The 27,717-nt window shown below is 42.1% G+C and overlaps 2 protein-coding genes across 6 annotated transcripts; both read left to right on the top strand.

Annotated features, from left to right (window-relative positions):
- Positions 1 to 2,296: 2,296 nt before the first annotated feature.
- On the top strand, positions 2,297 to 12,601 carry washc2c (WASH complex subunit 2C). 3 transcript variants are annotated; one of them, XM_062400919.1, is made up of 31 exons: positions 2,297 to 2,422; positions 3,271 to 3,414; positions 3,620 to 3,784; positions 3,875 to 3,943; positions 4,110 to 4,283; positions 4,389 to 4,482; positions 4,592 to 4,653; positions 4,757 to 4,813; positions 4,896 to 5,021; positions 5,136 to 5,220; positions 5,436 to 5,495; positions 5,622 to 5,764; positions 5,877 to 5,967; positions 6,057 to 6,110; positions 6,204 to 6,368; positions 6,460 to 6,614; positions 6,711 to 6,818; positions 7,289 to 7,384; positions 7,471 to 7,572; positions 7,669 to 7,776; positions 7,858 to 8,030; positions 8,118 to 8,247; positions 8,485 to 8,913; positions 9,006 to 9,134; positions 9,247 to 9,348; positions 9,462 to 9,533; positions 9,747 to 9,806; positions 10,314 to 10,541; positions 10,629 to 11,327; positions 11,441 to 11,612; positions 11,740 to 12,601. In XM_062400919.1, the coding sequence occupies exons 2-31, from the start codon at positions 3,271 to 3,273 to the stop codon at positions 11,883 to 11,885; spliced, it is 4,398 nt and encodes a 1,465-aa protein (XP_062256903.1). In that variant the 5' UTR covers positions 2,297 to 2,422; the 3' UTR covers positions 11,886 to 12,601. The 3 variants fall into 3 exon arrangements, with proteins under 3 accessions (XP_062256903.1, XP_062256902.1, XP_062256904.1); XM_062400918.1 differs by having other exon boundaries at positions 5,619 to 5,764; XM_062400920.1 differs by lacking the exon at positions 9,747 to 9,806 and having other exon boundaries at positions 5,619 to 5,764.
- A 782-nt stretch (positions 12,602 to 13,383) lies between these two features.
- Positions 13,384 to 25,927, top strand: zfand4 (zinc finger, AN1-type domain 4). 3 transcript variants are annotated; one of them, XM_062401412.1, is made up of 11 exons: positions 13,384 to 13,725; positions 15,400 to 15,710; positions 17,214 to 17,289; positions 17,900 to 17,967; positions 18,103 to 18,289; positions 18,887 to 19,034; positions 19,437 to 20,660; positions 21,581 to 21,635; positions 23,411 to 23,528; positions 24,835 to 25,019; positions 25,111 to 25,927. In XM_062401412.1, exons 2-10 carry the CDS (start codon positions 15,527 to 15,529, stop codon positions 24,968 to 24,970), a joined length of 2,196 nt encoding a protein of 731 aa, XP_062257396.1. In that variant the 5' UTR covers positions 13,384 to 13,725; positions 15,400 to 15,526; the 3' UTR covers positions 24,971 to 25,019; positions 25,111 to 25,927. The 3 variants fall into 3 exon arrangements, with proteins under 3 accessions (XP_062257396.1, XP_062257395.1, XP_062257394.1); XM_062401411.1 differs by having other exon boundaries at positions 15,417 to 15,710; positions 24,835 to 25,927; XM_062401410.1 differs by having other exon boundaries at positions 24,835 to 25,927.
- Positions 25,928 to 27,717: the final 1,790 nt, after the last annotated feature.

Here is a 27,717-nt window from a genome sequence, read left to right as displayed (position 1 = left end):
GGCACTATTCAAAAGCATAACTGAATCCAACTCTTCCTCGTTTCCTGGAGATAACGGTGCATATTCTCAAATGATAGCAGTCTTATAAAGTAGTTCAGTTTACAGCTATATAAAACTGAGCATAATTCCGCCTATCCTGAAAAAAGGGAATATGTGCATATGTCCTGTATGATTGTTTGATAGACCTATAGATTGACTTCAAAACGGGTATTACATGCAAATACACAGGTGACAAGTCTTTATCCTCAGATCAAGTTGTCATTTAATTTTAATTTGTATTTCTTTTTGTATTTAATTAAGTTAAATTTACATATTGTAAGATATTATGCAATTAATAGGTGGATGAAATCCTGCACATTTTAAGGGTTCAGTATATTGCCGGCATTAAGATGAGAAAGAGTGGGGATTGAACACGCAACCTTCTTGTTGGAGAAAGACCACTCTACCGACTAGTCCACACCGCCTGCTCATTCCCACAAGGAACCAAGCACACTAAGGAAATGGAGAAACTATTATGTGTGTGTCTGTGTCATTTTATGCTGCTTTTGATACACACTTCAGAGAAAATATTTTCTATTTTACCACATATATTTGACAGTGTCAGGCGTGTTGGTTTATCCTAAATATGAGAAGAGCCGGACTGGTCCAATTTAAATATTTATTGAGATGCAATGAAAGTTGAACAACATAGCTATGGACAATTATCACAGCCTAGGCTAATTAAGTTAGCAATAGGTAGTTAATAATGGCCCCGAACAAAAGGGGTTTGATATTGTTATAACAGTAGATATAATATGATTGGTTATGAAAGATTGAAGGGGAGTCACCGCAAATCAATTTGGTTCTCCCTTGTTGGTGCACAGGCATGTCCACGCCTCTTGGCACAGAAATCCAGGAAGTGACAAGAAGCCGCTCTCTGTGACGCTTCTACTACTCTGATAGTTGCTAAGCAAAATGTTCTCTTCATGAAAGGCCTTGACACCTCTGGTGCCATGTGGGCCATTGGAGAAAGGAATATGATGTTCCTGCTATATTCAAACAATGTCCTGTTGATGTAAACATTAGGATCCTCGAAACCAAAACAACGAGACAAAACAATGTCAACAAAGTCACTGTGTCCGACCTCCAGAACTTTATCAGACAGCTGCTTGAAACATATTTGTGAATGACTCTATGGGAATAATAGTTTAATACCAAAAGTTAGAATTCAGAACAATTATAAGATTCATTATTAACAATATGCAGCAAGGGTTATTTATAAATCATTTAAATAAAGGCCTTATATCTGGTTCAAACTGATCATGCTTCCCCCCCCCTTTAGTTGCAAATAGTTTCAGTCAGACCCAAATACCAGCTAGAATTTGAAATCACAACACAGCCTAACTTAAAAGTTACTCTTATATTTTAGATACTGGATGATTTAACTTGCTTTAAAAACCTATTGTTAGAGAATAACCCAGAAGTTTCCAACCTTGTCTTCTGACGCCTTACAAGAATCATAGTCTGTGATGTCCTGAGGCTGCCCCCTGCTGGCTGCGGGGTTCCTCTGTTGCTCTAGCTTGGTTTATGCCGCTTATGATTAATTAAAGTTAATACTTTTAGTAGTTACTAGTACTTTTAATTTCCTGTTGTGTTTCTAATAATTATTAATGTTGGTGACATTTCCTTGATAAATGTGTGGAGGTTTTATTACCTCTGGTAAAGAGGTTATGTTTTCACGTCTGATTTGTCAGTCAACGGGTTTATGTAATAAACTACTGGACCAATAACCACACAACTTGGTAGAAGGAAGCTCCCTGGATCAGAGATGAAGCCTGCCAGTCTAATGAAAGAATCTGGAATCTCTACCAGTACAGCTGATTTCAGAGTCTTTTTATATTTTATATTATATACTTTTATTGTTTTTTATAGCTCACATTTTGTCTGCCTGTGTGTGCATCTGTATAAAGTCCGAAGGTTCTTGGGAATGCATGGCAGTCTGCGTGTGTATGTTGGGAGGCGCCAATTTGAAATCTCTTCCAGGGCGCCAACATTGCTCGGGCCGGTTCTGGTTAAAGTGGCTGATTTCAAACGGTCCTTCTCGGATCTGATCGACGGTCACAGGGAGGTTAGTGTGAAGGAGAAACTCACTCAGACGAACAGAGGACGCCTGTTCCCTCATCCACCGTCATCCTCCTGTCTTCACCGAGGTCCGCTCTCTCTCTTTCTCTTTTTTTTTAATCCGCTCGTTGTTGGTTCGTTCCACTCCGCCCCGATCTCCCCGGGTTGCTAGGCGACGGCAGTCAGGTGACTGTCTGCAGACAGAACATGGCTGACCTGTCAGAAGACCAATGAGGGAAAGGCCACATTTAGCATAATCGATCTCGTTTCTTCACGTCGTGTGTGAACCCAGTCGAGCGTCGCGGCCAGCAGTGGATTCAAGGTAAGAAGGAGCGCGCGTGCACTGCGGTGGATTTATGATTCTGCGTTTGCTCTCAGCAGCGGGAGCTCACGTCGGGGTCGGCTAGCTAAGTGGAGCTAGCTGCTAGCCAAACAGTCCCCCGCTCTCTGCTTTCAGACGCAGCTCTGTTCGAATGCTAAAGCTATGGGGAGGAAATCGCATCCCGGTAACTTTACACGGACTCAACAAGTTGTCCTCCGCTCGTGTGTCAGCGTGTGCGGCCAAAGGCAAAGCTAGCTTGTTGTGTGTGGCGGGGAAACGACGTTAGTTTGGTGGAAGTGAAACCTATCTTGTGCTATTCACTATCTACAAACACACAGAGAGAGAGAGAGAGAGAGGAGAGAGAAGAGAGAGAGAGAGAGTCTCCATGAGAGCAGGAAGTCAGAGGATCAGATCTGAATGTATTCTGTCATCAGTTGGTCAAGTGACCTACAATCTGGTTTTGAAGGGAAGCCAAGTTTGTTTGTTTATCACATTTCAACACCAGGGTAATTTAAAGTGCTTTACATGATATATAAAAGGCATCATGACAACATGAGAGATCACATTCACTTCTATTAAGAATGAGACACTAACATACACAGTTTTGCAAACTTATTGTACAACAACACATGATATATTCACACAGTGGCGGGGAAGCTTTTGTCCACGTAATGTTTTCTAGATGTTCTCCAATTCATTCAGTAAAATTCAGTCTCCCAGCTAAAGCAGAGAGTGGTAAAACGTATAAGGATTATAACAGATATGTGGGCAACATCAGAAGAAGAAGAAGTTTAAAAGCCCTTTCAAGTCGTTCATGCCATTCATGACACCATGTGATTTGATTGCAGATGAGCGGGTTGCCTCAGGGAATGGCAAATGGCCCAAGCCAGAGTGAACACTTCGGGGAAGATGCTCAGATCTGGGAGAGACCCTGGACTCTCGAAGAAATGCGACAGAGCAGTGCCAGTTGGTCTTTAGCAGCTGACTCAGGGGTAAGTTTGAACATCGTCCCCAGCTTTAAGGGAAGCCAAGTCAAATTGATTGTCTCTCGCATGGTCAGAGAAATGCCGCAGGATCTGTATTTTTAGAAAACCGAGTAGCTGGGGGGGTTGTGAAATTGTGTCCTGCTCTGGTGTGATGAAAGTAACTGTGAAAATGATACTGTCTCAATAGCAGTTTTTTTTTTCTTCTTCACAGCTCTTCCTGTTTCTTCAAGACTTTTCCCAGAGGATGCTGTCAAAGACCCATGAGATTGAAAAGCAGCTGGACAGTCTGATCCGGGACACCAAGGCCACAGACAGCTGCCTGAACTCTGTCTTTAATGACTTCCTTATGCTCTCCAACACGCAGTTTATAGAAAATGTAATGTATTTAATTGAAATAAGTTATTGGAACAGAAAATAGGGGCGATCAAAAAAATCCAACATCTCTCTTGTTTGTGTCCTGTTGCAGAGAGTTTATGATGAAGAGGTGGAGGACAGTGGACCGAAGCCTGATGCGTTGGAGAAACAGCCTGAACAGGTACACAGAATTCATTCTACCTGCTCTTAACATTTACCGGCATTAAAACACAGACAGCTATCACTGAATATTGCATTTGGGTATTCTTATTACCAGGAAACCATGTTGTCACAGTACCCCCCAGCCTTGCATTGTCCTGTGACTATCTTTTATCTATTCCCCCCAGGAGAAGACTCGAGAGCAGAAAGAGGCAGAGTTGATCCCTAAGATGCAGGAAGCTGTGAATTATGGTCTTAAAGTCCTGGAGTCAGCCTTCGAGCATCTGGACATTAAAGCAGGAAACTCTGACTCCGAGGACGAGGAGGCCACTGACAGAGTGGAGGCCATCCTTGAGCCCAAGGTGTGCTCCCGAGCTTAAAGTAGCACAGATTACTGCAGAGATACTCATGGTAATGCATCTTTCAATGACTGTACTTCAAACATTTGTCTGTTTTTTTGTTTTTAGGATCTTTATGTGGACAGGCCTCTTCCATACCTGATTGGTTCCCAGGCTTTCATGGAACAAGAAGACGTTGGACTTGGTGACCTCTCAAGTGATGGTAATATACTTGTTGCAGCCTCCTCGCTGTACCTCACCGTCAGCACTCACACAACATAGTGTTAATTTGTAAATGTGTGTGTGTGTGTGTGTGTGTGTGATTCTTCCAGAAATGTCAGTTGACAGTGACAGAGACAGTGTGATCGAGAGTGAAGATGGCAAAGAAGCAGATGTAAGACCATGTTTCTTATTCTTTCACGATATACGATTTTGATATCTGCATCTTAATCAGGAAAATGTCAAACTTATTAGTTTTTTATTTATTTGTTTTACAGCATTCAGATGAGGACTTCGATCAGGATGAAGTTGAAGTTCACAATAATATTAAGAAGGTAAGCCTGATACCAGAACTCCAATGAAAACATCTAAACGGAAAATATTCTAATTTTAGTTTCTCCTCACGAACTCTGCTAGAAATCGTCCATGTTGAGTTATGACGACGACGATGATGATGATGATGATGAGGAGGAGGAAGAGGACGAGGACTCTGACATATTTGGAGACTCGGACAAGGAGGATGATGATGATGATGGCACAAAGGTATTTATTGAGATATATTCTTCTACGGGGTGTATTTGTCATTTAGGCCTGAAAACATCCAGATATGTCGCTGGTAAACAAATATACTGTGGTTGTTTTTTTTATACCATTCAGAAAACAGGCCCATCATCCTTTGCTGATGAGCTGGCAGCTCGAATCAAAGGTGAACCAGTCAAAAAAACGGAGGGAGATCGTGCATGTAAGTCCCCATCATCATAAAACAACTCGTGGTTTCTCATGTTATTTCACTGTGGTTTTTCATTTGTTGTTCCTCCCACTCCTCATATATAGTTTAAGTAAAAGTCGGACCACAGATTTTTACGTTTGGGATTTACACTGAAAGCATTTCAGGTCTATGTGTCATCACTGCATGTGCATGTTTATGGATATTTTCTTTCCACCATGTCATGGAAGCACTGGCATCTAAGAAGAAAAGTAAAGTCAGAAAAGAAGCGAAGCCTTCAAAGTCACAGGGTAGGACTTTCATTCATCATCAGTGCTATTCACACTTCTTGTTCAACTTTGCATCAGTTATCTCCACAACGTGCCTGTTTTTCTTAGCGTGCTGCTCAATACTGTTTATGTGCATTTCAACAGCAGCTGAAGACGACAGTGATGACATGTTCAAACCACCGAAGATGGATTACGATGACGACGAAGACAACGATGACGAGTTCTCTCCATTTGGAGCAAAAAGTGGCCTCTTCAGTGGAGGGAAAGGCCTGTTTGACGATGAGGATGATGTAAATTACACTAAATTACTTTCAGTGCTTTCTCGAATTCAGTCTTATTTCAACACCACATAAACTCTATAGAATAATTTGAATTGATGTTGTGTTATGTTCTGCCATGCAGGGTGATCTTTTCGCTGAGGCACCAAAACCTTTTGTGCCTGAAGAGACAAAGGTGATGAATGAAAGCACAAAAAACAAAGCTCAAACTCCAGGTAAGACAGCATTACAGATAACATGTGTACAGGCATATAGAAAAATGTGGACTAGCAGATTGTCACCTATCTTTTCTTTACTCTCTAAGAATCTGCCAAACCTGGAAAGAAGATTCCAGCAGGTGCCATTCCAATATTCCCAGGTAGCAGCAGCAGTCTCTTGTGTGTCAGCTAATGTCACTTGTTAACATTAGCTGTGTCTTCCTGAAACAAATCAAATGATTCCCTCTCAACAGATAACAGCCTGTTCAGTTCAGCGAAGGACTCTGATTCTGTGGAGAGCAAGGTGAACGGAACTCCAGCTCCTAAGACCAGTGCTCCGTCCAAAGCAGTTCCTGCAGGAGCTGGTGCTGGTGGAGGAGGGCTGTTTGATGATGATGAGGAGGATGACTTTTTCAATGGTAAAAGTTTGTAAGAATGACCTCAATCTGGCTACAATTCAGGTTCAGGTGAGATCCTCACCCTTATTATTTCATGTTTTTCCTTTTTTAGCTGGAAAGGAGAAACCCAAACCAAAGACGGCTATTGACCTTTTCGATGAAGATGATGAGGATGTTGACATATTCGGTAATAAGCACAGTGCACCAGTTCCAGCTCCGAGCAAGAAGGAGGCTGTCGTAGAGCAGGCGAAACCTCCTGAGAAGAAGGTAAAGATCAACATTATAACAGTTAATTTGGTTTATTTACAGTGTTCTGTGGCTTGTTGAAGATTCCATACTCTAATAATCCATTGGTATGTTTAGATGCCAGCTGGGGCCGTCTCCATGTTTGGTCCTGGGACTAAAAGCTTGATCAGCGAGGGCCGGAAAAAGCGACAGCAATCGACCAGCGAGGAATCTGAGAAGTCTGAGGTCTGAATGGATCATTGCTTAACAATGTGTCTTCACAAAATCCAATTTGGTTTGTCTTTTGACCAAACAGGTCCCCACTGGGGTTCAGTAATTGGCAGTATGTGCAGGCTATCTAGCTTAAGGTTTTGCTCTACACAGCTGGCCCCCGTATTAACAAAGTTACACAAGTATTAGTGTAGCTGTGTTTATCTTTTGGTTTTTGAGGTTGTGCTTGTTCAAACAGTAACTCACAAGATCATTTATCAAGCGTGGATCCCGATAAACAACCTAGTCGCAGTCAGGTCATGATGATGTTGGCTCATAGTCAAGTGCAGCATGAGAAAAAGACTGATTTAATTTTGAGTACACTGCTAAACTTTATTCCTGTTGACACTTGCTCCACACCAGCATTTAAACTGTTAATTAGATCTAAGGAAGATGTTTCTTTTAAATTAAATTTAAATTAAATCTTCTTTTTCTTTTTTTTTCAGAATGGGCCTACACCAGATGTTGGGAAAACTGCTGTCAAGCCTTCTCCGATCCCCAAGACCAGAGGTCTCTTCTCTGATGATGAGGAAGATACACAAGTAAGGCTTCTTAACTTTACTGGGAGAAAATCTATAACTGACAATCCAGAATTTATTTACACTATAAATGTGTTTGTCTTCTGCAGGTCTTTCCAACCATTCCTAGAAGTCAATCTAAACCTGAACCAATAAGTCAGAGCAAAACCAACAAGACAACTTTGTCCTTTTTTGATGACGACGAGGAAGAGGTAAAAAAAACGTATCAACATTTAAAAAATAAAGCTGAATTAGGTTTGACTTTTTACTGCAAGTACATTACTAAAATCTGGTTCTTCATCTTGCAGGATCTGTTTGCATCTGCAACTAAATCTAAACCAAAACCAAATCAAACTAAAGCCCCGACACTGCAGCCCACTAATACTGTGTCCAGCTCCCTCTTCAGCGATGATGAGGTATGACATTAAGAAAAAAAAATGTCTCTGATTCTTAAATTTCATTGGTAAAACATGATGGATGATTGATTTGAATAACAGGACCAATGGATCAGTTCCAAAAGTAATGCTACAAAGCCAGAGTCCAACACAGCAGGGTTAAAGCCCAGTGCCAGCGCCCCCTCCAGTCTCCCCGGTGCCAAAACATCTCATAAGGGCAGCCTCTTTGACCACGATGAGGTAGATGATCTGTTTGCTCCAACAAAAGAGTCAAGGTATTTACAGTTAATGATTTTGTTCATTCTGATGGAAAAACACATGTTTCTGTCTTATCAATCCTCCTGTTCTCTCTTTTCATATAGTCAGAAAAAGCCTCACAGAGTTGCGCTCTTGTTTGAAGATGAGGTCGATGATAATGAAGAAGATAAAGGATCCTTCTTTCGCAATAAACCCACTGTCAACTCAGATACTGCAACACCAGCTGCTGCTAAAGTGAGTGCACAATTGTATGTTTACTACTTCACATTTTTCATGGAAAACCATCATGGTTTGAAAATTGCATAGAGAAGTGATTTGATCTTTTTTTAATAGACGGAAAAATAAAAAATGTAGACTTTGTCACGCCACTTTATTATTTAAATAGTGATAATTCATTCTTTAAATTGATTATTTCGCATTATCTCCCAGACTGAGGTTCAGTTCTCTTTAATACTTTTAATAATTTTTCAGACACCTGAAGTCCCCTCTCAGTCATCCTCCCAATCACAGAAATCTGAGGAGGTCCCATTTTCTCGGACGGTGGCAGAGGACAAATCTCCACAGCCGGACAAGCCAGACGCAAACACTCCTGAGCTACTCCCATCATCAGCAGCGGTGTTGGTGAATAGCGAAGTTAAAAAGAAGCCCGCTGGAGCGGTCAGTCTCTTTGGAGGCATTAACGTCCTCGACAACAAGAAGACAAAGAACCTGTTAGATGAAGATGAAGGTGATGACGACTTCCTCTCTAAAGCCAGCCCGCCCCCACTCGTTAAGAAGGAGGACAAGGAGGAAGAGAAAGTCATGACAAAAACTTTTAGTCTGTTTGAAGACGAGACTGAAGATGAATCCAGTTGGAGCGATCCCATCTTCACTAAACCTACAGGCGGAAACACACAGAAGGTTTGTATTTACCGTGAACTTGAGAACAGTACGTTGAGTTGAATAGTTCCTCCTCTAGTGGAGATATTAAAATATGTGTCACATTTGTACAGCCCCCAGAAGAGCGACCACAGACAAAGAGCACGGGTGTGTTCCAGGACGAGGAGCTGCTGTTCAGTCACATGCAGCAGAAGGACAACGACCCAGATGTTGACCTCTTTGCCAGCTCAGGGAAAGCTGCGGTCAGTATATCCTATGGTCACACCTGTTTGTTTCTTTTCTCTTTACACGTTACATGTTTAACTCAACATCATCACTTGTTAGTAAGAATATGGGCCTGTATTTATCTTTTAGAGCTCCAAGTCCACTTCAGGGAAGCCAGCAGCAGAAGGTCTGTTTGCAGACGAGGATGAGGATGACCTCTTCAGCTCCACCAAGCCAAAAGCTCCACCTCCGGTAGCAATTCGATTATTTTTGGTTGTTAGAATTAGATGGACTCTTGCTTCCCAGTGCCATATATAAACATCATCTTTGTCTTATTTTTTCCTCTACGTTTTTATTTACTGAAGATTGCAGAGAAACCCGGTAAACCTACTGATAGACCTCCGCTGGCAAGCCCGGAATCTGTGTTGGAGATTCAGGTAAGTCTGCTGTCACCACATAATGTTTTCAGAAGTGCTTTATTTTGACGCCATGAACAAACTTGCCTGGATTTGATAAAAAAATATTTTGCTTTGGTAAACACATCTTCATCATAATTTACTGCCATTTAAAACATGGTTATGTTTGATGATTAACCCAAACAATGCCTTTTATGGATTGAATTTTGATCCTGCTGTAATGTGACTACACAGAAACCTGCTCCAAGCCCTGTAAAACCTAAAGATTCTTCATCAAGGATTGGGAAACTTCAAGTAATTTTTTAATTTCATTGAATCAATAGTCTTCCTTCTCTAACATTTCCCTCTGATTCCTCCTGAGGACAGACTTTACTAATCCCTAATTCAATTTCTCTTATAAGGTTTCTTTTCACGTTCCACTTCAAAACCTTTGGCTATAACTCCACAGCATGGCTATCAAAATGAAGATAATTCTCTATTGAGATTTTGCTTCACAGGAAGAACTTTCTCGCTCTTTCTTTCAGTTTCACTAGATGTTACTCTTGTATCTTGGTCTTGCCTCATTTCTCTTCGTAGTTCTGGTTTCGACATTTTTCTCTGAATGATCTGCTCCGTAGAGCCACACTGAGAATCTTTATGAACAGAGATTAGCTGAAAGTAGTTTTGAGAGATAGAAATGTATAAATATAAGATATCTTGATTAGAAAATCAATTTAATCAGTGTTTCACACTCAGGATCCATGGTGTCTTTTTCGTCTTGATAAATATTTATACTGGTGCATCTGTGCATTTTACATTCAGGCAAATCTGAAGATCAACCCTGTTGCATTGCTTCCTGGTGCTGCCCCTATTAAGCCAGGGACCATAAATATTCTCCCTGGCATGGGCCCCAGCTCCTCCTCTGGGGTGTCCAGCTCCAGCCTGAGTCCCAGTCCTGCCACGACTCCTGTAGGACCCCGGAGGGACAGTGAGGAAGGAGTGAGCTTTGACACCCCGATCCAGGTTTCAATGCTGCAAAGCGCACATAAGGTAGACCTTCGATTCCTTGTGTATAATATCTGTTATCTTGGATTCTTTCTGTGTAAATTCATCTCCTGCAAATGTTTCCTCACGCAGAGTCGTGCCAAAGGTGCGGTTCATCGCAGACCCCAGTCCAGAACGGCGAGACAGCAAGCTGCCCAGAGATCTGTGGGGGGTGAAGAGGAGACCAAGAGTGGAGATGTTCCTGCACCAAACCCCCGTCCATCGGGCTCAGCTTTACCAGACAAATCCAGCCAGAAGCGAGCCAGTCCGACACTACCTGACTCATCTGCACTTCCAGCCTTGCCCACCTCCTCATCGTCTCAACCTTCACTCCCTGAAATCTCCCCCAGACCCTCTGTACTCACGTTGCCAGTAACTACAGACACTGGAAAGAAAGACTCTGGTAAGAGCAGCCTCAGCACCAAGGTGTTGCCGTTGTCTGACGTGGATGACCTTTTTGGCGCCGACAGTCTGTTTGAGGCCCCTTCAGTCACTAACACACCCTCCACCAGAGAAACCACCAAGATGATACAACCTCAGGCCAGTAGTGGGGTGGGACAGAAGAAGGAGAACGACAAAAGCACATTCCCATCCCTTTTTGATGGAAATACAGATGACCTTTTCCAAAAAGTCAAACCTAGGTCGACTACTAAGAAAGCCAAGGCGTCGTCCTTCTTAGAAGATGACGATGACGATGACATCTTTGGAGTGAGCAACAGCTCCACGCCCTCGTCCACCAGTAGTAAAGAAATCAAGAGCAGCAGTAGTTTTTCAAAGCAGGACATCTTCCAGGTACCTTTGTTTTACATCGACAGTAATACGATCAAGTTTTATCTGCGCCATCATAATTTGTTCTGTTACGTTTCCTAATTGGCTGATTTTTCTTCTTTTTTTTTTGTCCTCAGGATGAAGTAGCCACTGTGCCTAAAGTTCACAAGAAGCACAAAGAGAATCCACTTGATGCCAGCTTGTTCGACGACGACGTAGACATTTTTGCTGACCTTATGGACACTTACAAACCAAAACAGAAATCCAAGACAAAGGGAGAGGCCAAGTCGATATTTGATGATAAAATGGGTAAGAAACAATAAAATGCATGCAGGTATTTGTGTATTTTAATGCACACTTTTCATACTGTGTATCCTGCGGTCTACTTTTTTATGCCTGGCGTATTTAACCAACTATTGTCTCTCTATTCTTAAAGATGACATTTTCTCGCCAAGCACAGTAAAACCAGTGACAAAGGCTCCCACTAAATCAAAGAAGACGTCCCCGTCACAGGAGACCAGTGCAGCAGCCGATTCCAGCGACATATTTGATGATCCACTTAATGCTCTCGGTGGGAACTGAACTGTTGTCTCTGAGTGGCCCGATTTGTACACTTGTGGAATGTGGATACATCTTTTTGTCATTTGGATCGCTTACAGATTGGAAGATCAATATACTGTTCATAGAGTATTTATTCATATAAATCCATATAAATACTGTGGCTCATCTTTTTGGCAGACAAATGAAAAAAGATTCCAGTCATCTTCTGGCAGCATTTAGAAAAATCCTTGTGGAATCAGATCATGTTATGTAAGAGTTATTATATACTGTTAATCTTTATTTTACATGATAGCACTTTATAAGCATACTGTATGCTTAGCCTCAAAGCCTGCAGAAATTAACAGTAAATTGTTTTGTTTTGTTTAAATTGTTAAGTAAATTGTTTTGTTTTTGAATATGTTTATCCTTTGGCTCCGCCTTGTTCAGATTCCATGTCTTTGGGTTTGTTCCATATCATGGTTATGAGAAATCAATGTGTTTACTTACTGTCTTAGGCATTTTGACAATGTTTTTAATAATAGATAATAGAAATTCATCAGTTTCTTAACTATGGCTGTTATGAAAAAGGAAATTCATTTTTAATAACTAAAAAGGATACATATTTTATGCTTTTTTTGAAATGTGTGTGATTATTTCTGATTCTGGATTGTTTTCATGTTCACTCTGTCTGTCTAGACTCAGATATTGATCAGTGTTTGATATGCGCAGGGAGATGGATCAAAAGAAATTTGATTTTAGATCTGAGTCAGTAGCACAACGTCTTTTTCCTTCTTTTTGCTGTGGTTAGTAATAATATTTTTCTCACATATAGGATTGAAATTTATTCGCTGACATGGCTTTACAAATTGACAACAGACATTTTGGACAGAGGCATTATTTGATTTAGAGTTATGTTTTAGTCTGCGTTGGTCCCTCTGTTAGTTCATAATGAAGATTATGCAAAAACGATTAGATGGATTACCACGCAGATTGGTGGAAGGATGCAATCAAATTTTTGGCAAATCCAGATTAGGGGACAGATCCAATTGACTGAAGTCCCTTGACTGCACAACATTTTATTAATTAACTTGTGGCTCTAGATGAAAAACAGCAGTTATGTTTATATGTATTAGTGTATTCAGGGATCTAATGAATTTAAATGTGGTTTTATATGGGCATTGGTACTTCTGTCTTTGAAGGAAAGGTTTAGACTTTGTTTTATCATGTTAGAGACTGCTCAGTTCTGTTTTAGGATTCAGTATTTTTATGTTTATTATTTACTTCTACACAGAATATTGATGTATATGTGTTAAGTCAAATGATTGGGGTATTGTTTACCAATTAAGCCACAGATTCTTTGAGGTTTTTTTAAGCCTGATATTTATAGTCAGAATGACAGTTGTATGCAACGTTGTATTTGTGTGCATCATATTTTATATCGTACGACTTCCTGTAACTCAGCTTTTTCAACAAACACTTCCCTGTCCCACCCACCTCGCCTCATCCGCGATGCCGGTTGGCTGCTGCGCCTGTCGATCACCCGTCGTCACAGAGGTGTTGTTCGGCAGGTACGATGATGTCGCCAACAATGGAGCAGCGGAGACCGACAGTGACAGACGGTCCGGTCCGCTCCGGGTGCAGGTTCTAGGGGGATGAGTTCAGCTTTGGCCGCAGCGTTTCTCTGGACAGCCGCACCGGACGGGACGGGACTGAGAAGCCCTCTGGATGCAGCCTAGCAGCCTGCTAGCAAAACCACCGAGAAGCCTAGCCATTGTTTCGGTTGTCGGCTATCATGGCAACGAAAGCTAGCGCTAGCAGAGTCAGCTAAACGGGCTCCGCCGCCGCCGCCGCCGCTGCCGACGTATAACAGCAGAAGTTCTCGGTAAGCAGGCTCCAATAGCTACTGAGCAGCTTACATCGAGTGTCTCGTTTGAAGTGTGAGTTTTAAATACTGAGTGTGTGAGTCTGCCTGTGCTAACGTTAGCCGCTGGAAGTGTGTGAGGACATTTGTCAACTCCATTCATCCCCGTTGTCAGGCAGCTCGCGGCTCACCTCTGTAGCCTCTGTGGGGTTAGGGTTAGTGTATTGTGATGTTACACGTGGCCTCGTATTTTACTTGACAAGCTAAACGTCTTCTTCAGAGAATGGCCTGTTCTCACATCTCCTCGGTCTCTGGATGGGTTCACCTCGGGCCTCGTTCACTCACAACACAAAGCAAACAATCACCAACTTGATCTTCAGTGCTGGGAGTTCTTACAGATCCGCCAGGAGCCCGGTGAGGTGCGATATCTGTGTTCAGAGGAACGGTGTGTTCCCAGTGTCCTGGACTCAAAGACACTGGGAGTCAGGGTGACATAGAGGAGCCATCAGAAAATACACACTGGCTCCAAGGAGGAACACAGGACCACAACTGAACATCTGTTGTTTCTGTGTTTAAGTGATAGAAGCTCATGTGCACTTAAACCAAACAGTCCAGGTTTAAATGACCCAACATGAATTGAGATCTTGAATCCATCTTGTCTTCCTCGTCGGTTTACCCACATAAGGAAATTGTAGAGGTGTGTTTGTGCATTAGCAGAAATATAAAAGTAGGGAACAGCATGTGAATATTTAGAACCCCACACAAAGATATTTACAATAATAACTTGAAATATGTACAAGTTGAACGTTTGTACAGGACGTATATGCACTGAATGCTGTCAGAAAAATACTAATCTTATTGTTCTAAGTTTCGGTCAATTGGATGAATTTGCCTCTCGTTCAGATTATATTTTATATGAAGTTGGTGAGTGAAGTGACACAGGAGGTGATCTGTCAGACACAGGACACCTCATACCGCCGTCGGGCTTATGTAACACACCTGATCTTGAATTTTGGCCGGGGCCTTAACGCTGTGCTGAATGTTTCATTAGATGGTTGCACATGTCCGCAGCAGCCGATGCATGTCCCGGTTCCAAGCAGTTTCTTGTCAATTTTCCGTTTACTGTATTAACTCAATCTCAACGACAGTTTGTATTGCCCTCATGGAAATACTAACAGAACTACTTCCTCGGGTACATGTCTAAATTGTTATCTCAGTTATAGAATGAATGTTCCCCACAGCTGTATGATGGTTCCTGTATTTGGAAGTTGTACAATCTATCTAATTAGAATATTCACCCTCCCTAAAATAAAAAATTGCCTAAATTATATCGCACTTTTCACACACACACATTCATACCGTGCATCTATGTGCATACTCTGCTCATACTTTTGGCCCAGCAGTCGGGGGGGGGGGAGTTTAGGGTTCTCTATCTTGCCTGAGGATACTTTAGTGACACAGAATGAGTTTGTGTCTGCCGTTGAATACATGGTTTGATTGAAGTGTCAAAATTATGCATTTTTGTTCAAACCAAATGACTGGCCACCAAAAGCTTTCTTGTGAATACGATGCGATTGCTGAGTCAACTTGTTAAAGTCAAATTTCAAACTGTTGGATTGTTGAAAATATATTCTCAACAGTTGGGAAGCACATAGTTAATGATAATCATGGAATGCCTCTGTTTCTACTTAACAGCTGTGGTCGTCCTGCAGGATGTGTGACGGTCGTGAGGCCAGTGAGCAGTGCCTGTCCCTGCCGTCTTCATCCTGGGCCAGTTCTCCCATTTCACCATCTCCCTGAATCTGTCCCCCAGTCCACCAAGATGACCGACAGGAAGGAGCCGCCCTTCTTTAATGACGACAGTGCGGGAGCTTTTCATTACAAGATCCCTTTCTATGACACCATGGAGCTCTTCATAGAGACGTTGACGGGGACCTGCTTTGAGCTGCGCGTGCTGCCCTTTGAGGCTGTCATTTCAGTCAAGGCAAAGATCCAGAGGCTGGAAGGTACAAAGCACACCGATTTGTTGTTTCCATGTTGTTCCGTATTAGGTACCATATTTTGAAAGCAAGGATATTGCACAGACTATGACGAACTATATTAATGATTTTATAGACTTAGAAGGCTACATAGAGACCTCCCGTGGAATACTAAATATTGTAGAGCCTGTCATACTATTTGTTATGGGTTATTCAGTATCCTGAGGTTTGCTGCGTTGCATACATCTGCTCTCAAATGTTTTTTATGTCAGCGCCTTTGACTTGGATCAGAGTTTCATTCTTGGCTGAATTGAGCATAAAGAATATCATAAATAAAACTTACATGCATCGTCCCTCCCCACTTTGGTCAGTGAGTAGTTGAGAGGTTATTTTTTTATTAAAACTATTATCTTCTGTTAAAAATGTAAATATTACATCTTTAAATGAATTCAAATTCAGTGGTGAATCACTACTGGACATGTTTGTGCTCAAGCAGTGGGTGCTTGTAAAATGGACCAAAATGACTCGGACCCGTAGCACACATTGCTAACCTTGTTCTCTTGGTTCATACAAAATGGAAGAAACTGGTGACCCATGCTGAATCACAGTCTGAAGTGACATGTTGGTGGATTTTGGACAAAACTCACAGAATTGTGGAAATAGATACGTTCGCTGATTTTATGTGAAATGCAGCTGCCTTGTAAGAGAACAACCACAACTGGTAAAATCTGTGGACTCACGTGTTGGCTTGTCTCCCAAAGGAGTCACAGGAGGCCAAATCTCTTGGACAGTTTAGTTTAGGGTTGGAGTGCGTGGGTTGTGTTGGAAATCAAAAACCTTTTCTTGTTTATTTTGACCTTGGTAGTCCTCTTAGGTTGCTTTGTTTGACGACAAAGATGACCTTCCACATCTCAGTTCTGTGCAGCTGTTTTTGGTTTTGGTCAGAACGGCCTCTCTGTGCTCTCTGTGCGGAGGTGTGTCAGCCAAGTGTGTGTGTTTGTGTTGGAGCATACCACTCTGCGAGGAAGGGACCACTGCTCACTCACCAACACTGGTTCCCCTCCAGAGCCGGGTCGGAGAGTTCACTCACTGTGGGCACAGAGAGCTTCCTGACTATGCATACACTCCATCTCATTCCAAGGAGGAGCTGTTGAGAGCCTTTGTGTTCATTAGGCTGTCTTCTCTCTCTAATGAAACCACATTGTTTCCATTTGATTTGCAATGTTAAACAAATAGATGGCGTAGTCCAATCCACCTCATTTTTGGACACTTTTAGCTGTTATAAATGTACTTAAACAACACATTTTTATTTATTTTAGCTGTAAGTGCATGTCTTCTGTGATTGGCCTTTTTCCAGCAGTTACATATTTCTGTCTTTAGGGGGCAGACATGAATCATCTTTAGCAGCTGTTTCTGTTGTCAGCCTTCTCCTCTCACCCGTCTGTCAGATCAGAGAAGGTATTCCATGAAATATTAACAGCTCCTTGTCAACTTCGGTTGTTTTCTTTCTCCCTCTCACTGTCTGTTAAGGTATCCCTGTTGCCCAGCAACATCTTATCTGGAACAATCTGGAGCTCGATGATGAACAATGTCTCCATGACTATGGGTAAATCTATTCCTCTGACCCTTTCTGTCCTTCAGAGCGCTGACACCAAGGCGAATTCACACATGGCTTGTTTGAGCAGTTACCAGCGACATTTAAAACCACATTCAACACGTGTAGCGTAATTTGCATGTGATCTTTAAAAGCCTTCCTCCATTGGTGGGGACTCAGCCTTAATTTAACTCAGCAAGCTGTAAATGAGCCAGGCATTTAGAGATGGATAATCCATATGACACACTGATCACATTTAGAGAGCTCAACCCTCCACTCCTGTCACCTACTGAGAAACAGACCTAACCCTCCGGTGCACCGCCGGATACAGCTGGTGGTATTGTTGTGAATGCTTGTCACTTAATTTTCCACATGAACACCCCGGTGACATCTAGCCTATCTCTCCGTGGCATTTTAGAAGCAGAGGGGTAGAGTAGGCAATGAAACGTCTGCTGACATGAAACTAATGTTGCAGTGGAATTCCCAGAGGCAAAGAATTTTACCATAAATGTAAATATGTACTGTATGTCGCCTACTGATACTTCCTTTGCCCCTTTTACAATATATTCGCGGTTGAGTGGGTTTCAATACCGCTCACTCATTCTGCTTTTTCTGTTTGCAGCATTGCAGAAGGCTGCACTTTGAAACTGGTCTTAGCCATGAGGGGAGGGCCAATCAACACCAGGAGAGGTAACTAAGACGCCTGCACAGTCACATTATCACAAGGCATTCGTGGTTTAACATCAAATCAAAATCTAATCTTTGGGCCAAATCTCCAAACACATTTCGAAATTGATATAGATTGCTTCTTGTTTTAACCAACAGTAACGATAGAAGATCCTATCAAAGAGGTGGCTGACTTGATGGAGAGCACCAAGGAGGAGGGTTGGGAGAAGAGCACGACCAACAAGCAGGTCACGTTTGTGGTTTATCGAGAGGGCGACCAGCTAAGTTTCTTCAGAGTGGTCGACAGGGGGGATGGCACTCTGACCCCTTTGTCTGAATCACTGAGGTAAGGATATTTTCTGAATTATCTGCCATATCGAGGGATCTCACGATACCAAAAATGCATCAGTCGAAATCAACACCAGGAAATTTCCACGATTCTCCATAACCGATAAAATACCAGGGGCAAAATCAAAAGAATAGGTCCCATTTACTTCAATCCTTTTATTAAAATATTTGAACATACAAAAAACAACAGTGGCTATTCAGCCTTCAAGTAATACATGCAGAGAAAAGACTATTAACAGTATAAAACAAAAAGTGGCGTGTAGAAAAATTGACTTTACAGTTATCAGGTATAACTCAATGACTGTAAGAAAACAGCAGAGGCTGCACACGGAATGTGCCAACACACACGCACAGACACCCCTATATACTCGAGTGCCAGAACCTCTGACCAGTGAAGGTGTCCACCGCAACGTGTAAAGTGAGCGCAGGTCATAGATGATGCCAGAAAAAAGAGAGACACCAGTGTGAAACAGAATAAATACTTATTTTAATATAACTATGCAATCAGTGTTTATTTTTCGGTGATGGCTATGGATCGCTGCTGCTTTTTTTAAGTTTGCTAATTGAGTGTTTTTCTCTCTCTCATATTTTCCAGTGGTGGATCAGTGTACAATGTGTACGCAGAGGAGGAGGAGGATGGAGAGAATTCTTCAGCTGCAAAGCAGAGCCTTGAGAACTCCATCACGATGAACAAAATGAAGCTTCTCAAAGCCAAGATGGAGGACATGAACCTGAACAAGAAAGTAAGAGGCTGCTGGCGTCGAGGAATCCGTTTTACCGCCTGTCAGAGAGTAAATGTGACAGGCTATTAGTTTTTACCCCACTTTTAAGATGTAGACTCATAGAATACTGTTACTAACAATTATCGAGTAAAATGATAGTCTGCAGCCATTTTACATTATGCATGTGTACTTCACAGAACACTAATTTGCTGGGTTATTGTTTGTTCGAGGAGAGAACTTTTCACTACATTAATTTCACTGGCTCTGTAGTGTTTTTATGCTCATAATTTATTTATACAAGCGTCTTCAAGAGATGAGACAACCACTATCATTTCAGAAATTTTTAAAGGGTGAGGAAATGCGAAAAATCTTGAGTACATTTGATCTGATTATAATATGAACGCTTGTGTCTCTGTTCTCCAGCCGAAGAAGTCAGCGAAGGCGAAGCCGCGCCCCCCTGTCGGCCCACATCCCTGCGGCGGCTCCCTGGGACCTTCCAGCACACGACACCATCATCGCCTCTTTCGCTCACTCCCCCAGACGAACCAGCCTCGGCATTCAAATGCACAACTACCTCCAATTGCTGACCATGAAACCACAGACCCCTCACCCTCTGCTGCAGCCAGCGCCGTCCACTTACCCATCCCTAGACGACCACCTCCCTCTTTTACCTCGTCCTCTTGTTATATGCTTCAGGAGGAGGAGCCGTGGGAGACGTGCCCACCATTTGCAAAAATACGGCCCCCTCCCAAAGTTTCCCGGCTGGACATCGGCAGCACCAGATTGATGAGGGACTGTGTGTACCCTCAGCTGCCTCCACTGTGTACAAGGGGGGCACCTGAAACCATCTTGGACCCAGCTGAGGCTGCAGGGGAGGCAGTGAGGCTGGGCTTGTTAGATGAAGCGACTGGGCTGGTGACGCCAACACAACCTGGAGCTCCATTTGGGGAATTGTCAGATCCTCTGAGTCTGGATGTGTCCGCCCAGCCAGAGGGAGGTTGTCTGTCCCTCGAGGTTGGCGCTCAGCACCAGTTACCCCTCTCACCCTCCCCACTTAGTACCTGGACACTTGGGACAAGTGATACTCTCACCAGCAGAGCTGATAGGACCCAGCGCAGCACGTCTTTTCATATCAGCCCTCCCTCTCCATTACCCACATCCCTTTCTACCAGGCTGCTGCATCAGCCTTTTGATTCCACTCTCTCCTGTTTACAGCCCAGCCTTCAAGCACAATCCTCTGCACATGTGAAGTCCGGGAACACATCCCCTCACACCCCCACCTTGTCAGCTCATCCCCCACGCCTTCGTGGTGTTATAGTGGAGTCGTCTGGAAAGAGGCCAGAGCTGCTCTCAAACAGGGAAGCAAGAGGCATCACTAAGTTGGCCAACCAAGCCTACAAGGAACCCCTGGGACCTCTGAACAACTCCGAGCTCTTGCCCTCTCTCTCGTCAAGGGCCCCAGACAGCAGCAGCGGCAGGGATGACCGTGGAGAGAGTGTGGGACTTGCACTGGCACTGCCATCTGCTTCTGCCTCAGGACAGGGCAGTCATGGCTCCAGCCTGCCATCCATCCCAACTAACCGGCTCCTTCAGGATGATTTCATCAGACAAATGTCACCGTTGCCCCGAGCAGCTGCCTCTTACATGGTGACATTGTTTGCTGTTATTATTTGTATTGCTCAATTTTGGCTTTGTGCTTTTTGAAGTGTGCAATTTCCTACAAATGGTTGTCACTTTAACTTGAACTTATTGTATCCCAACCTGCAAATATAGCAGAGGCTTTAAAACAAAGTAGAGGGAAGCTTAGTGAAATATTATCTTACAATATTATCTTTTTATTATATTGTTAAAATTCTCATCTAAGATATGAGATTTCATCACTGTTATTTATTTTGTTGGACCAAAATAATAGATATATAGAAGTGTATAGAATGAAATGATTCCTAGTGAATTTTACTAAATTAAACTTGTAAACAGGTAAGATACACAAAGTAAAAAAATTTAATATTAGTCATCATATTTTGAAAACCGCTATGGAAGAACTCCCACACACTGTCGGACGTACCATGATTTATCCGCCACGTTTCAACTTCTGACAGAGAGAAGCCATCTTAGGTGGGGAGTGGCTGTTGTTTTGCAACCAATTGCATTTCTCATGCACACCAGGAAAGATCAAATATCAATTGGCTTTATCACATTCTCTTGTCCAATACAGAAAAAGAGCTAAATACTGTGTATAGCATGTTCTGAATATAGAAAACAGCTCAAACATCAGAAATCCGAGGTAGTGACTTACAATCATTTTTAAATCAGTCTTTGTTTTGTTCTTTCCTTATAATAAGTATACAGCTTCTCCTTTACCATATCCGTACTTTGACCATCTCTTTGTCTCCTGCAACTGTTTACATTTAGAGTTAATGAAAAGAATGTACAGACTTTTCTTATTTGGCCAGTTGAAAGGCACTAAGCTCTTTTCCACTACATCAAATCAAATTTTCTTGAGAGCTGAGCACTACAGGTCGTTATATTGATTTGTTCTGATACATTTCATGTTGATGTTTTCACAGACCACCAACACTATTGCATCAACTGGAGGAGTCATGGCCTCATTCGGGAGAATAGGTGAGGGAGACGCACGTACACCTCCATGTTAGGACTAGAATACACTGTGAGGAAAGTGTTGCTTTGTGGTGGTTGGTTTGGATATTTGAGTTGTGGGAGAGAGTTATTGTATAGCACTGTAATTTTAAAGTGCCGTTAGCCAAGCCAGAGTGCATACATTACAGCCATACAGTGCCATGATGCGCTTGTTGACATGTTGTCATGTGAAAAGCCTAAAGTACATGTTGTATGAGGGATACAACAAAGCACCAGGGTTTTAAATATTCAGTATTTCTACCACTGCAGAAGCAGCACAAACAACAGAAGGCGGTGAGCCTACACACCAGCACTCATTTATTTATGTGAGCCACTGATACGCTCCGACTGCTCACAGGGAATATAACTAAATACACACAGATCAATACATTGAGTCACGACTCTCCATGTTCCTCGATTACTATACATTTCAGTCGCAGCAGCAGTGTTTGTTGGTGGTGCTCCAAATTTACAATAGGCTCCATTTAAAAACTGAATAACCCAAATTATACATCTTTAAAACCAAAGGTTTTTTAAACAGCTAAAACAAGGTGATTGACTCCCTTCTCTTTGGCAGTAGAAGAGTTTGCTTCTGTGTTTTTTTTTCCACCACTGAGTAAGGATCTACGTCTCTGCACTGAAAACAGAGGCGCTCTCACGTCACTGTCTTGCCAAATTAGTGCGTTCTCGTAGCCCATTAAAACCTGTGTCCACTGCAGAGTAATTTGACCCGGGAGTGAATGACCTGTATCGATTCCAATAGCAGACAAAAGGCATCTAAAAGAACTTGGCTGGAAAGGCCCTGAATTAAATGCGATCAAATTCAACTGAAGTCCATTCCAGAGCAGAATGTTGGAACATGTGAATGGTTCTGAATATATTTGAATCCACTGCATGCCTGTATGGCAGCAGATTAAAGTGCACAAAACAAATAAAAAATCCAATCCCACGCCCAGCTGGTTGACAGAGCTCCATGTACCGTCAACACAGAGCTGACAATTTTATCTGTGTGTTCCCGTTTCCTCGCAGCTAACAAACCTAGCTGAGCCGCGAGCTTCCACAGACACGATTATCATGGGTATGAGCTGACAAAAACAGTGTTCCCTGTTAGGAAATGAACTCGGCAAGGCTGGCAAAGCTGTTGTCCTGAACACTAACGTATGTGACTTTTGTGGAATTTTCAGGAGTTTCACCAATATGCTACAGTTGGATCCAGTTTAATTGACTGCTCCTATAAAAAAAAAAAAACGGTGTTATAACCAAGCTTGAACTGTCGGAGTTCACAAAGAAACTCTAGATAATAAGACAATAATGTGACAGTTTTAGACTCTGTGGGTTTCACCTGATGGATGTGAATCAGACAGAGTACATAGTATGAAAACTCTCTGACGTGACAATGAGGTAGAAACATGGACACGATGAAATAATACGGGGAAGACCGACAGGTTTCAGAAAAGTGCAGAGAAACTTTTAAGCAACAAGCAAACACTCCAGTTCGTAAATGCCTGATCATTTTCACAGTTGGTGAAAATGGCTGCTTCTGCTCCAAGAGAGGTAGAACATGACTCTTATGTGCTCAACGGAGAGAAATGCTGTTCTACCTCCCTCAAGTGATTCAGTGTTGTTATGTCCCTAATATCTCCTCGGCTGTGTGCAGACACCACAAATACAACATATAAACTGTTTCATTTAAAGACGAGAACTTGCTACAGGAACATGAAGATTCTTGTCAGACATTAATGTTTCCTCTCTTCTCTCAGGCACCTCAACCTACCACCTACCTCCAGTCAAGGCTCCCAATGGTGGCAAGAAGAAGAGCTCAAAGCACTGCTTCCTCTGTGGCAAGAAGACCGGCCTGGCCTCCAGCTACGAGTGCAGGTACAACTGCCTCCAGCGTCTCCGCCCGCACTCACTCTCTGATTCTCTTCCTATTTGTCTGTCTATTTGTCTGTGGAGCAGGAGTAAGAAGTGGTTTCTACCCGGCTCATCGTTTTGTCTCTCGGTGAAAACACCCCTTTGTTCACTGCTTGGTCTGCCACAAGTTATTAGCTTTATCAGAGTTTCTCTCCACCTCATCCATCCAGATCACCTCCCTCTCGGGGGTCCTGTCCAGGGCAATACACTTTGGATCTGATGCAACAGTGTGTACATCAGGTGTCTTAACATTGGCCACTAGAAGAGGTTGAGGCATTTAAAGGATAAAGCTTCTATTGTGTTACCTAAAAGATGAACAGATACCAGATTAGTCAAATGGTTTTTTGTGTTTTTGTGTATGTAAAAAGTTCCGCAAACTTAAAAAGCTTGAAGTCTGCAATAGGGATGCCGCACTAGTCAGTGTTACAGTGTTCAGGCATTATACAACTTGCTCGCCGCAGACACTCTGTCTCTTTCACTTTTATAGACATAAATTATGATTGGTTCGTTTTTGTGTATCGGTGGTAGTGCCCACGTCCCCAGTTATCAGTACTTAGTCTAATGCTGTCTGCAAGTTAGAGTGTCTGTGCTGCACAGCAGCACAGACACTCTGCCCGACGGCTGTTTACATTGTTCTGATTGAACCCGGTCCGACTCGTCACGTCAGTTTCAGGTCAGGTAGTTATGTTCTGCAGCAAAGTCACATCACAGAGATACTGACTTCTCACATGAGGAGAGGAGAGTTGACCGGTAATGAGGATTTTGGTGTCAAAATACATTTGAACACATTTTATCTGGTTTAACCATTAACACTAGCGTTGTCATAAGTTTATTACCCGGTGTGACATTTTCCACACCGTAGCATCCTAGACTGGGTTTTACCGGGAGGGGGGCCTTAAAGAGACAGGATCCAAACCAAGCGTTTTAAGAAGGCCGCTGAAGAACCTGCAGAAGTGGACAGCGTGAAGAAAGTGATGCGTTTTCTAAACATTAGAGCATATCAAGCTTTCAAAGTAATAACCAGGATTTAATTATGAATCTGAATATGAGCAGAATATGTCTCGTCTAAATTTCTAAATTTCCCATGGAGGATATAATATGTCTCAGCATTCAGTCTCAGCAGAATAACCACATGATTGAGCAGGTGATGTTTGCTGATAGATACATTTAATGTTTCATTTGCTGACTGTTAAGTTTTGAGAGGAGTCTTATTTCCACATCAAATTTCTTTATATACCTAACGTAGCGAAATGTGTGTTAAATATTTCAGGTGCAGTCACAACTTCTGTGCCGCCCACCGCTACGCAGAGACACACGACTGCACGTACGACTACAAGAGCTCTGGACGGCGATTTCTGCAAGAGACCAACCCTCTCATCAGTGCTCCCAAGCTGCCCAAGATCTAGAACCCACAACCCAAACCCTCTAACCGGGGGACGACCAAAACAACCACAGGTTAAAACGACTGAACAGAGGAGAATTTACAGACATTTTAAAACAGAAAGGAGGCGCTTATTCACCACCGTGTGCTTTTTCTTTTCAACAGCCAAGTTTGCTTAAAAATGAAAAGAAGATATTCTGTAAAGCCAAGTGTGAACAAAACAAGAGGAGACTGAAGTGGCACAGAACTAATTATCACCTCTTGACAATGTGAACTGTTTATCCTTTTAATCTGTTACCCTGCCGATTTCCACTGCGTGATAACAAAACAAAAAAAGAACCTGTGCATGTAAGTAGGTAGTTTTTTTTGTTTGGGCTAATTATATCTGCTGCACGTTCAGACATATCTATTTTTAGTTTTTGTAAACCTTTTTTTAAACGAAATAGGACCACTGATGACTTCTCATTCGACAAGTCTTTGACAGATGCACTTTAGAACTATCATATTTATACATTTACTTTTCCTTATTGTGAGGGGGAAGGATACTTATATCTCCGTTTGTCTTATGAAGGTGTTGTCGTCATCGTCAAGATTTTTATATTCTGCGTTTTTCTTACACAGGCACATATACATAACAACATCACTTTCTTAAAAGAGTACAAGACACCGACTTAACAATGAAATGCTTAATATTTATCAATGAATTCTACTTATTTAAATTCCAGATTGGTTTTGAAATAGTAAGTATGCAATGTGTGTAGGTGTGAATGTCAGTTGTAATCCACATGCCTATCACGTGAACTGTATTAGGATTTGGGGGCATGGTTATGGTATTTATGATGTGTCTACAGTACAGTGGTTGCCATAAAAAAATCTTTTGTAAGTCTTTTTTATTGCTCAGCTGTTGCGAAAACTTAAAATGCTGTTAAAGTATCTACAGGGGTTTGATCTAATAAAGTTTCTTTTAAGCGTTTGGATCCAACACTTGTCTGAGATAAGATTTCCAATTGATTTATTCCTGATAAGGAAAAAAGCGAGTTCACATCACTCTTGGTTGTGTTCTAATTTCCTCTCACTCTGCAGCGTCCTGTCCTCGAGGCTTCTCATGCACGTCTTCATTATTTACTCACCGAGGGTTTGACTTTTCCTGCTGCTCGACCCTTAATGGCTCTCATCTCAATGCTGTGAAGAAGATGAGAAACGGATTCTGTTTGCCATCACGAGCTCAATCTCGTCACTTTGAGCACCAGGTCCCCCCCCCCCCCCCCCCCCCCCCACAGACCCTTGGCCAGTTCCTTAGCAACAAGTAGAAAACATTAGACCCCCACTCACGGCCAAGGAGGTTGTGTGTTCATAGCTGTTTATTTGTTTATACAGGCATATTTCAGGGCCTTATATCTCCGTTTGTGTTCAATTCGTTGTGGATGCAATTAAAGTAGATGTAGATCCAGATGTAGTAGATTATATTGTTGTTTCATAATGGGAATGTTGGGCTTTGGTGGAGATTTGTGCTTATTGTTTTTGAGCAAGATTAAGAGGAAACTTGGTGGAAGGATGCAGTTTGGATCAGGGAAGAACCCACTATCCGGATCAGAAAAGGATCCGGGGGGGATTCCTATTCTACATACTGCTTCACCCTCTTCTAATCCCAATGACATCAGGGATCTAAAAGACTGACAAAACATAACATCGAACTGTCAAAGTCTCTCCCGATAGGTTTTTTTTTTTACTGCAGTTACACTAACTCTGGATAAACCTGTGATCTTCATACTTAGCTACGTATCTGCTGATGTGTTATTGTGTGTGTGTTTTTTTTTTCACTCATTACAAAAACATCTCTAACTGGAAAACAAGAGCGAATGTGTGAACCAGTGTGAACTGGTAAATTGCTCTCTGAGTTTATTGCTTGAATGCAAATGTTAAGGTATCGCTTAAGAAAAACAAAAAGCAGGATCTTTCTGCTACTGGTTCACATTTTCAAATGCACATTAATAATTCTGTCCAGGAGAGCACTTCAAAGCTGTTTCAAAGTTGTTTATTTACACACAGACAACAGCAAAGTAATCCTGGAGACTTGAGTGCAGAAAACACATAAACACACTAAACACGTTCGTCTTTCTTTGCTGGTGAGTCGCTGAGGAGAGGTTCAGAAGTGGAGGCAGCGCTTATTATTATTCACTTTGCTTTAGCCATGGATGCTCTTCCTGTGCAGCAGACAGACCCTGACCCGACTCACGTCTCAGTGTTTTCCACACTTTTCCTCCTTCATGTTAACTGGCTTTGATCTAAGATAATTGGGCTGTGCAGCAGATACAGCTCCAATGCTTCTCAGACTCTCTCAACAAAGAAATGATCCACAACATGAAGACGGATGAATTTAAATACATAGTGTTAAGTTAATGGGCGTTAGCTACATCTCTATATGCTTTTGTCAAAATAGGTTTTAGATATTTGGGTCACGTAACCTACAAAAGCTCAATAGGCAATATATATATATATATACTTTTAATTCTAGTGGGAGCACTAAAAGGTAGTGGTACTCATGGAGACCATGGACTCCATATAAAGATGTACAATGCGACTACACTTCTTCACACTATCTAGAAATTAATCCGAATATACATATGTAAATCATCAATAATCAATCAAAACCAAATTTATAAGAAAAATGTACACTTGTACAAACACCGTTGTTGTATAAGTAGTTGTACAAGTTTACTTTTTAGTTTGGTCCATGTCTCATCTGCTCACACGGAGGAAGCAGGATTTATG

Source organism: Platichthys flesus, chromosome 12 (assembly GCF_949316205.1).
Source record: "Platichthys flesus chromosome 12, fPlaFle2.1, whole genome shotgun sequence".
Taxonomy (NCBI): Eukaryota; Metazoa; Chordata; class Actinopteri; order Pleuronectiformes; family Pleuronectidae; genus Platichthys; species Platichthys flesus.
The sequence above is the reverse complement of the archived record's forward strand: the minus strand, read 5'-3'. Positions and strand labels throughout refer to the sequence as shown.

Bases quoted from the DNA above. Each gene is read 5' to 3' on its own strand.
- zfand4 (XM_062401411.1), top strand. From the start codon at position 15,527: ATGACCGACAGGAAGGAGCCGCCCTTCTTTAATGACGACAGTGCGGGA. The intron at 15,711-17,213 runs GTACAAAGCACA...CTGTCTGTTAAG, and splicing joins AAAGATCCAGAGGCTGGAAG to GTATCCCTGTTGCCCAGCAA. The intron at 17,968-18,102 runs GTAACTAAGACG...TTTAACCAACAG, and splicing joins GCCAATCAACACCAGGAGAG to TAACGATAGAAGATCCTATC.
- washc2c (XM_062400918.1), top strand. From the start codon at position 3,271: ATGAGCGGGTTGCCTCAGGGAATGGCAAATGGCCCAAGCCAGAGTGAA. The intron at 6,369-6,459 runs GTAAAAGTTTGT...TTCCTTTTTTAG, and splicing joins GGAGGATGACTTTTTCAATG to CTGGAAAGGAGAAACCCAAA. The intron at 6,819-7,288 runs GTCTGAATGGAT...TTTTTTTTTCAG, and splicing joins AGGAATCTGAGAAGTCTGAG to AATGGGCCTACACCAGATGT.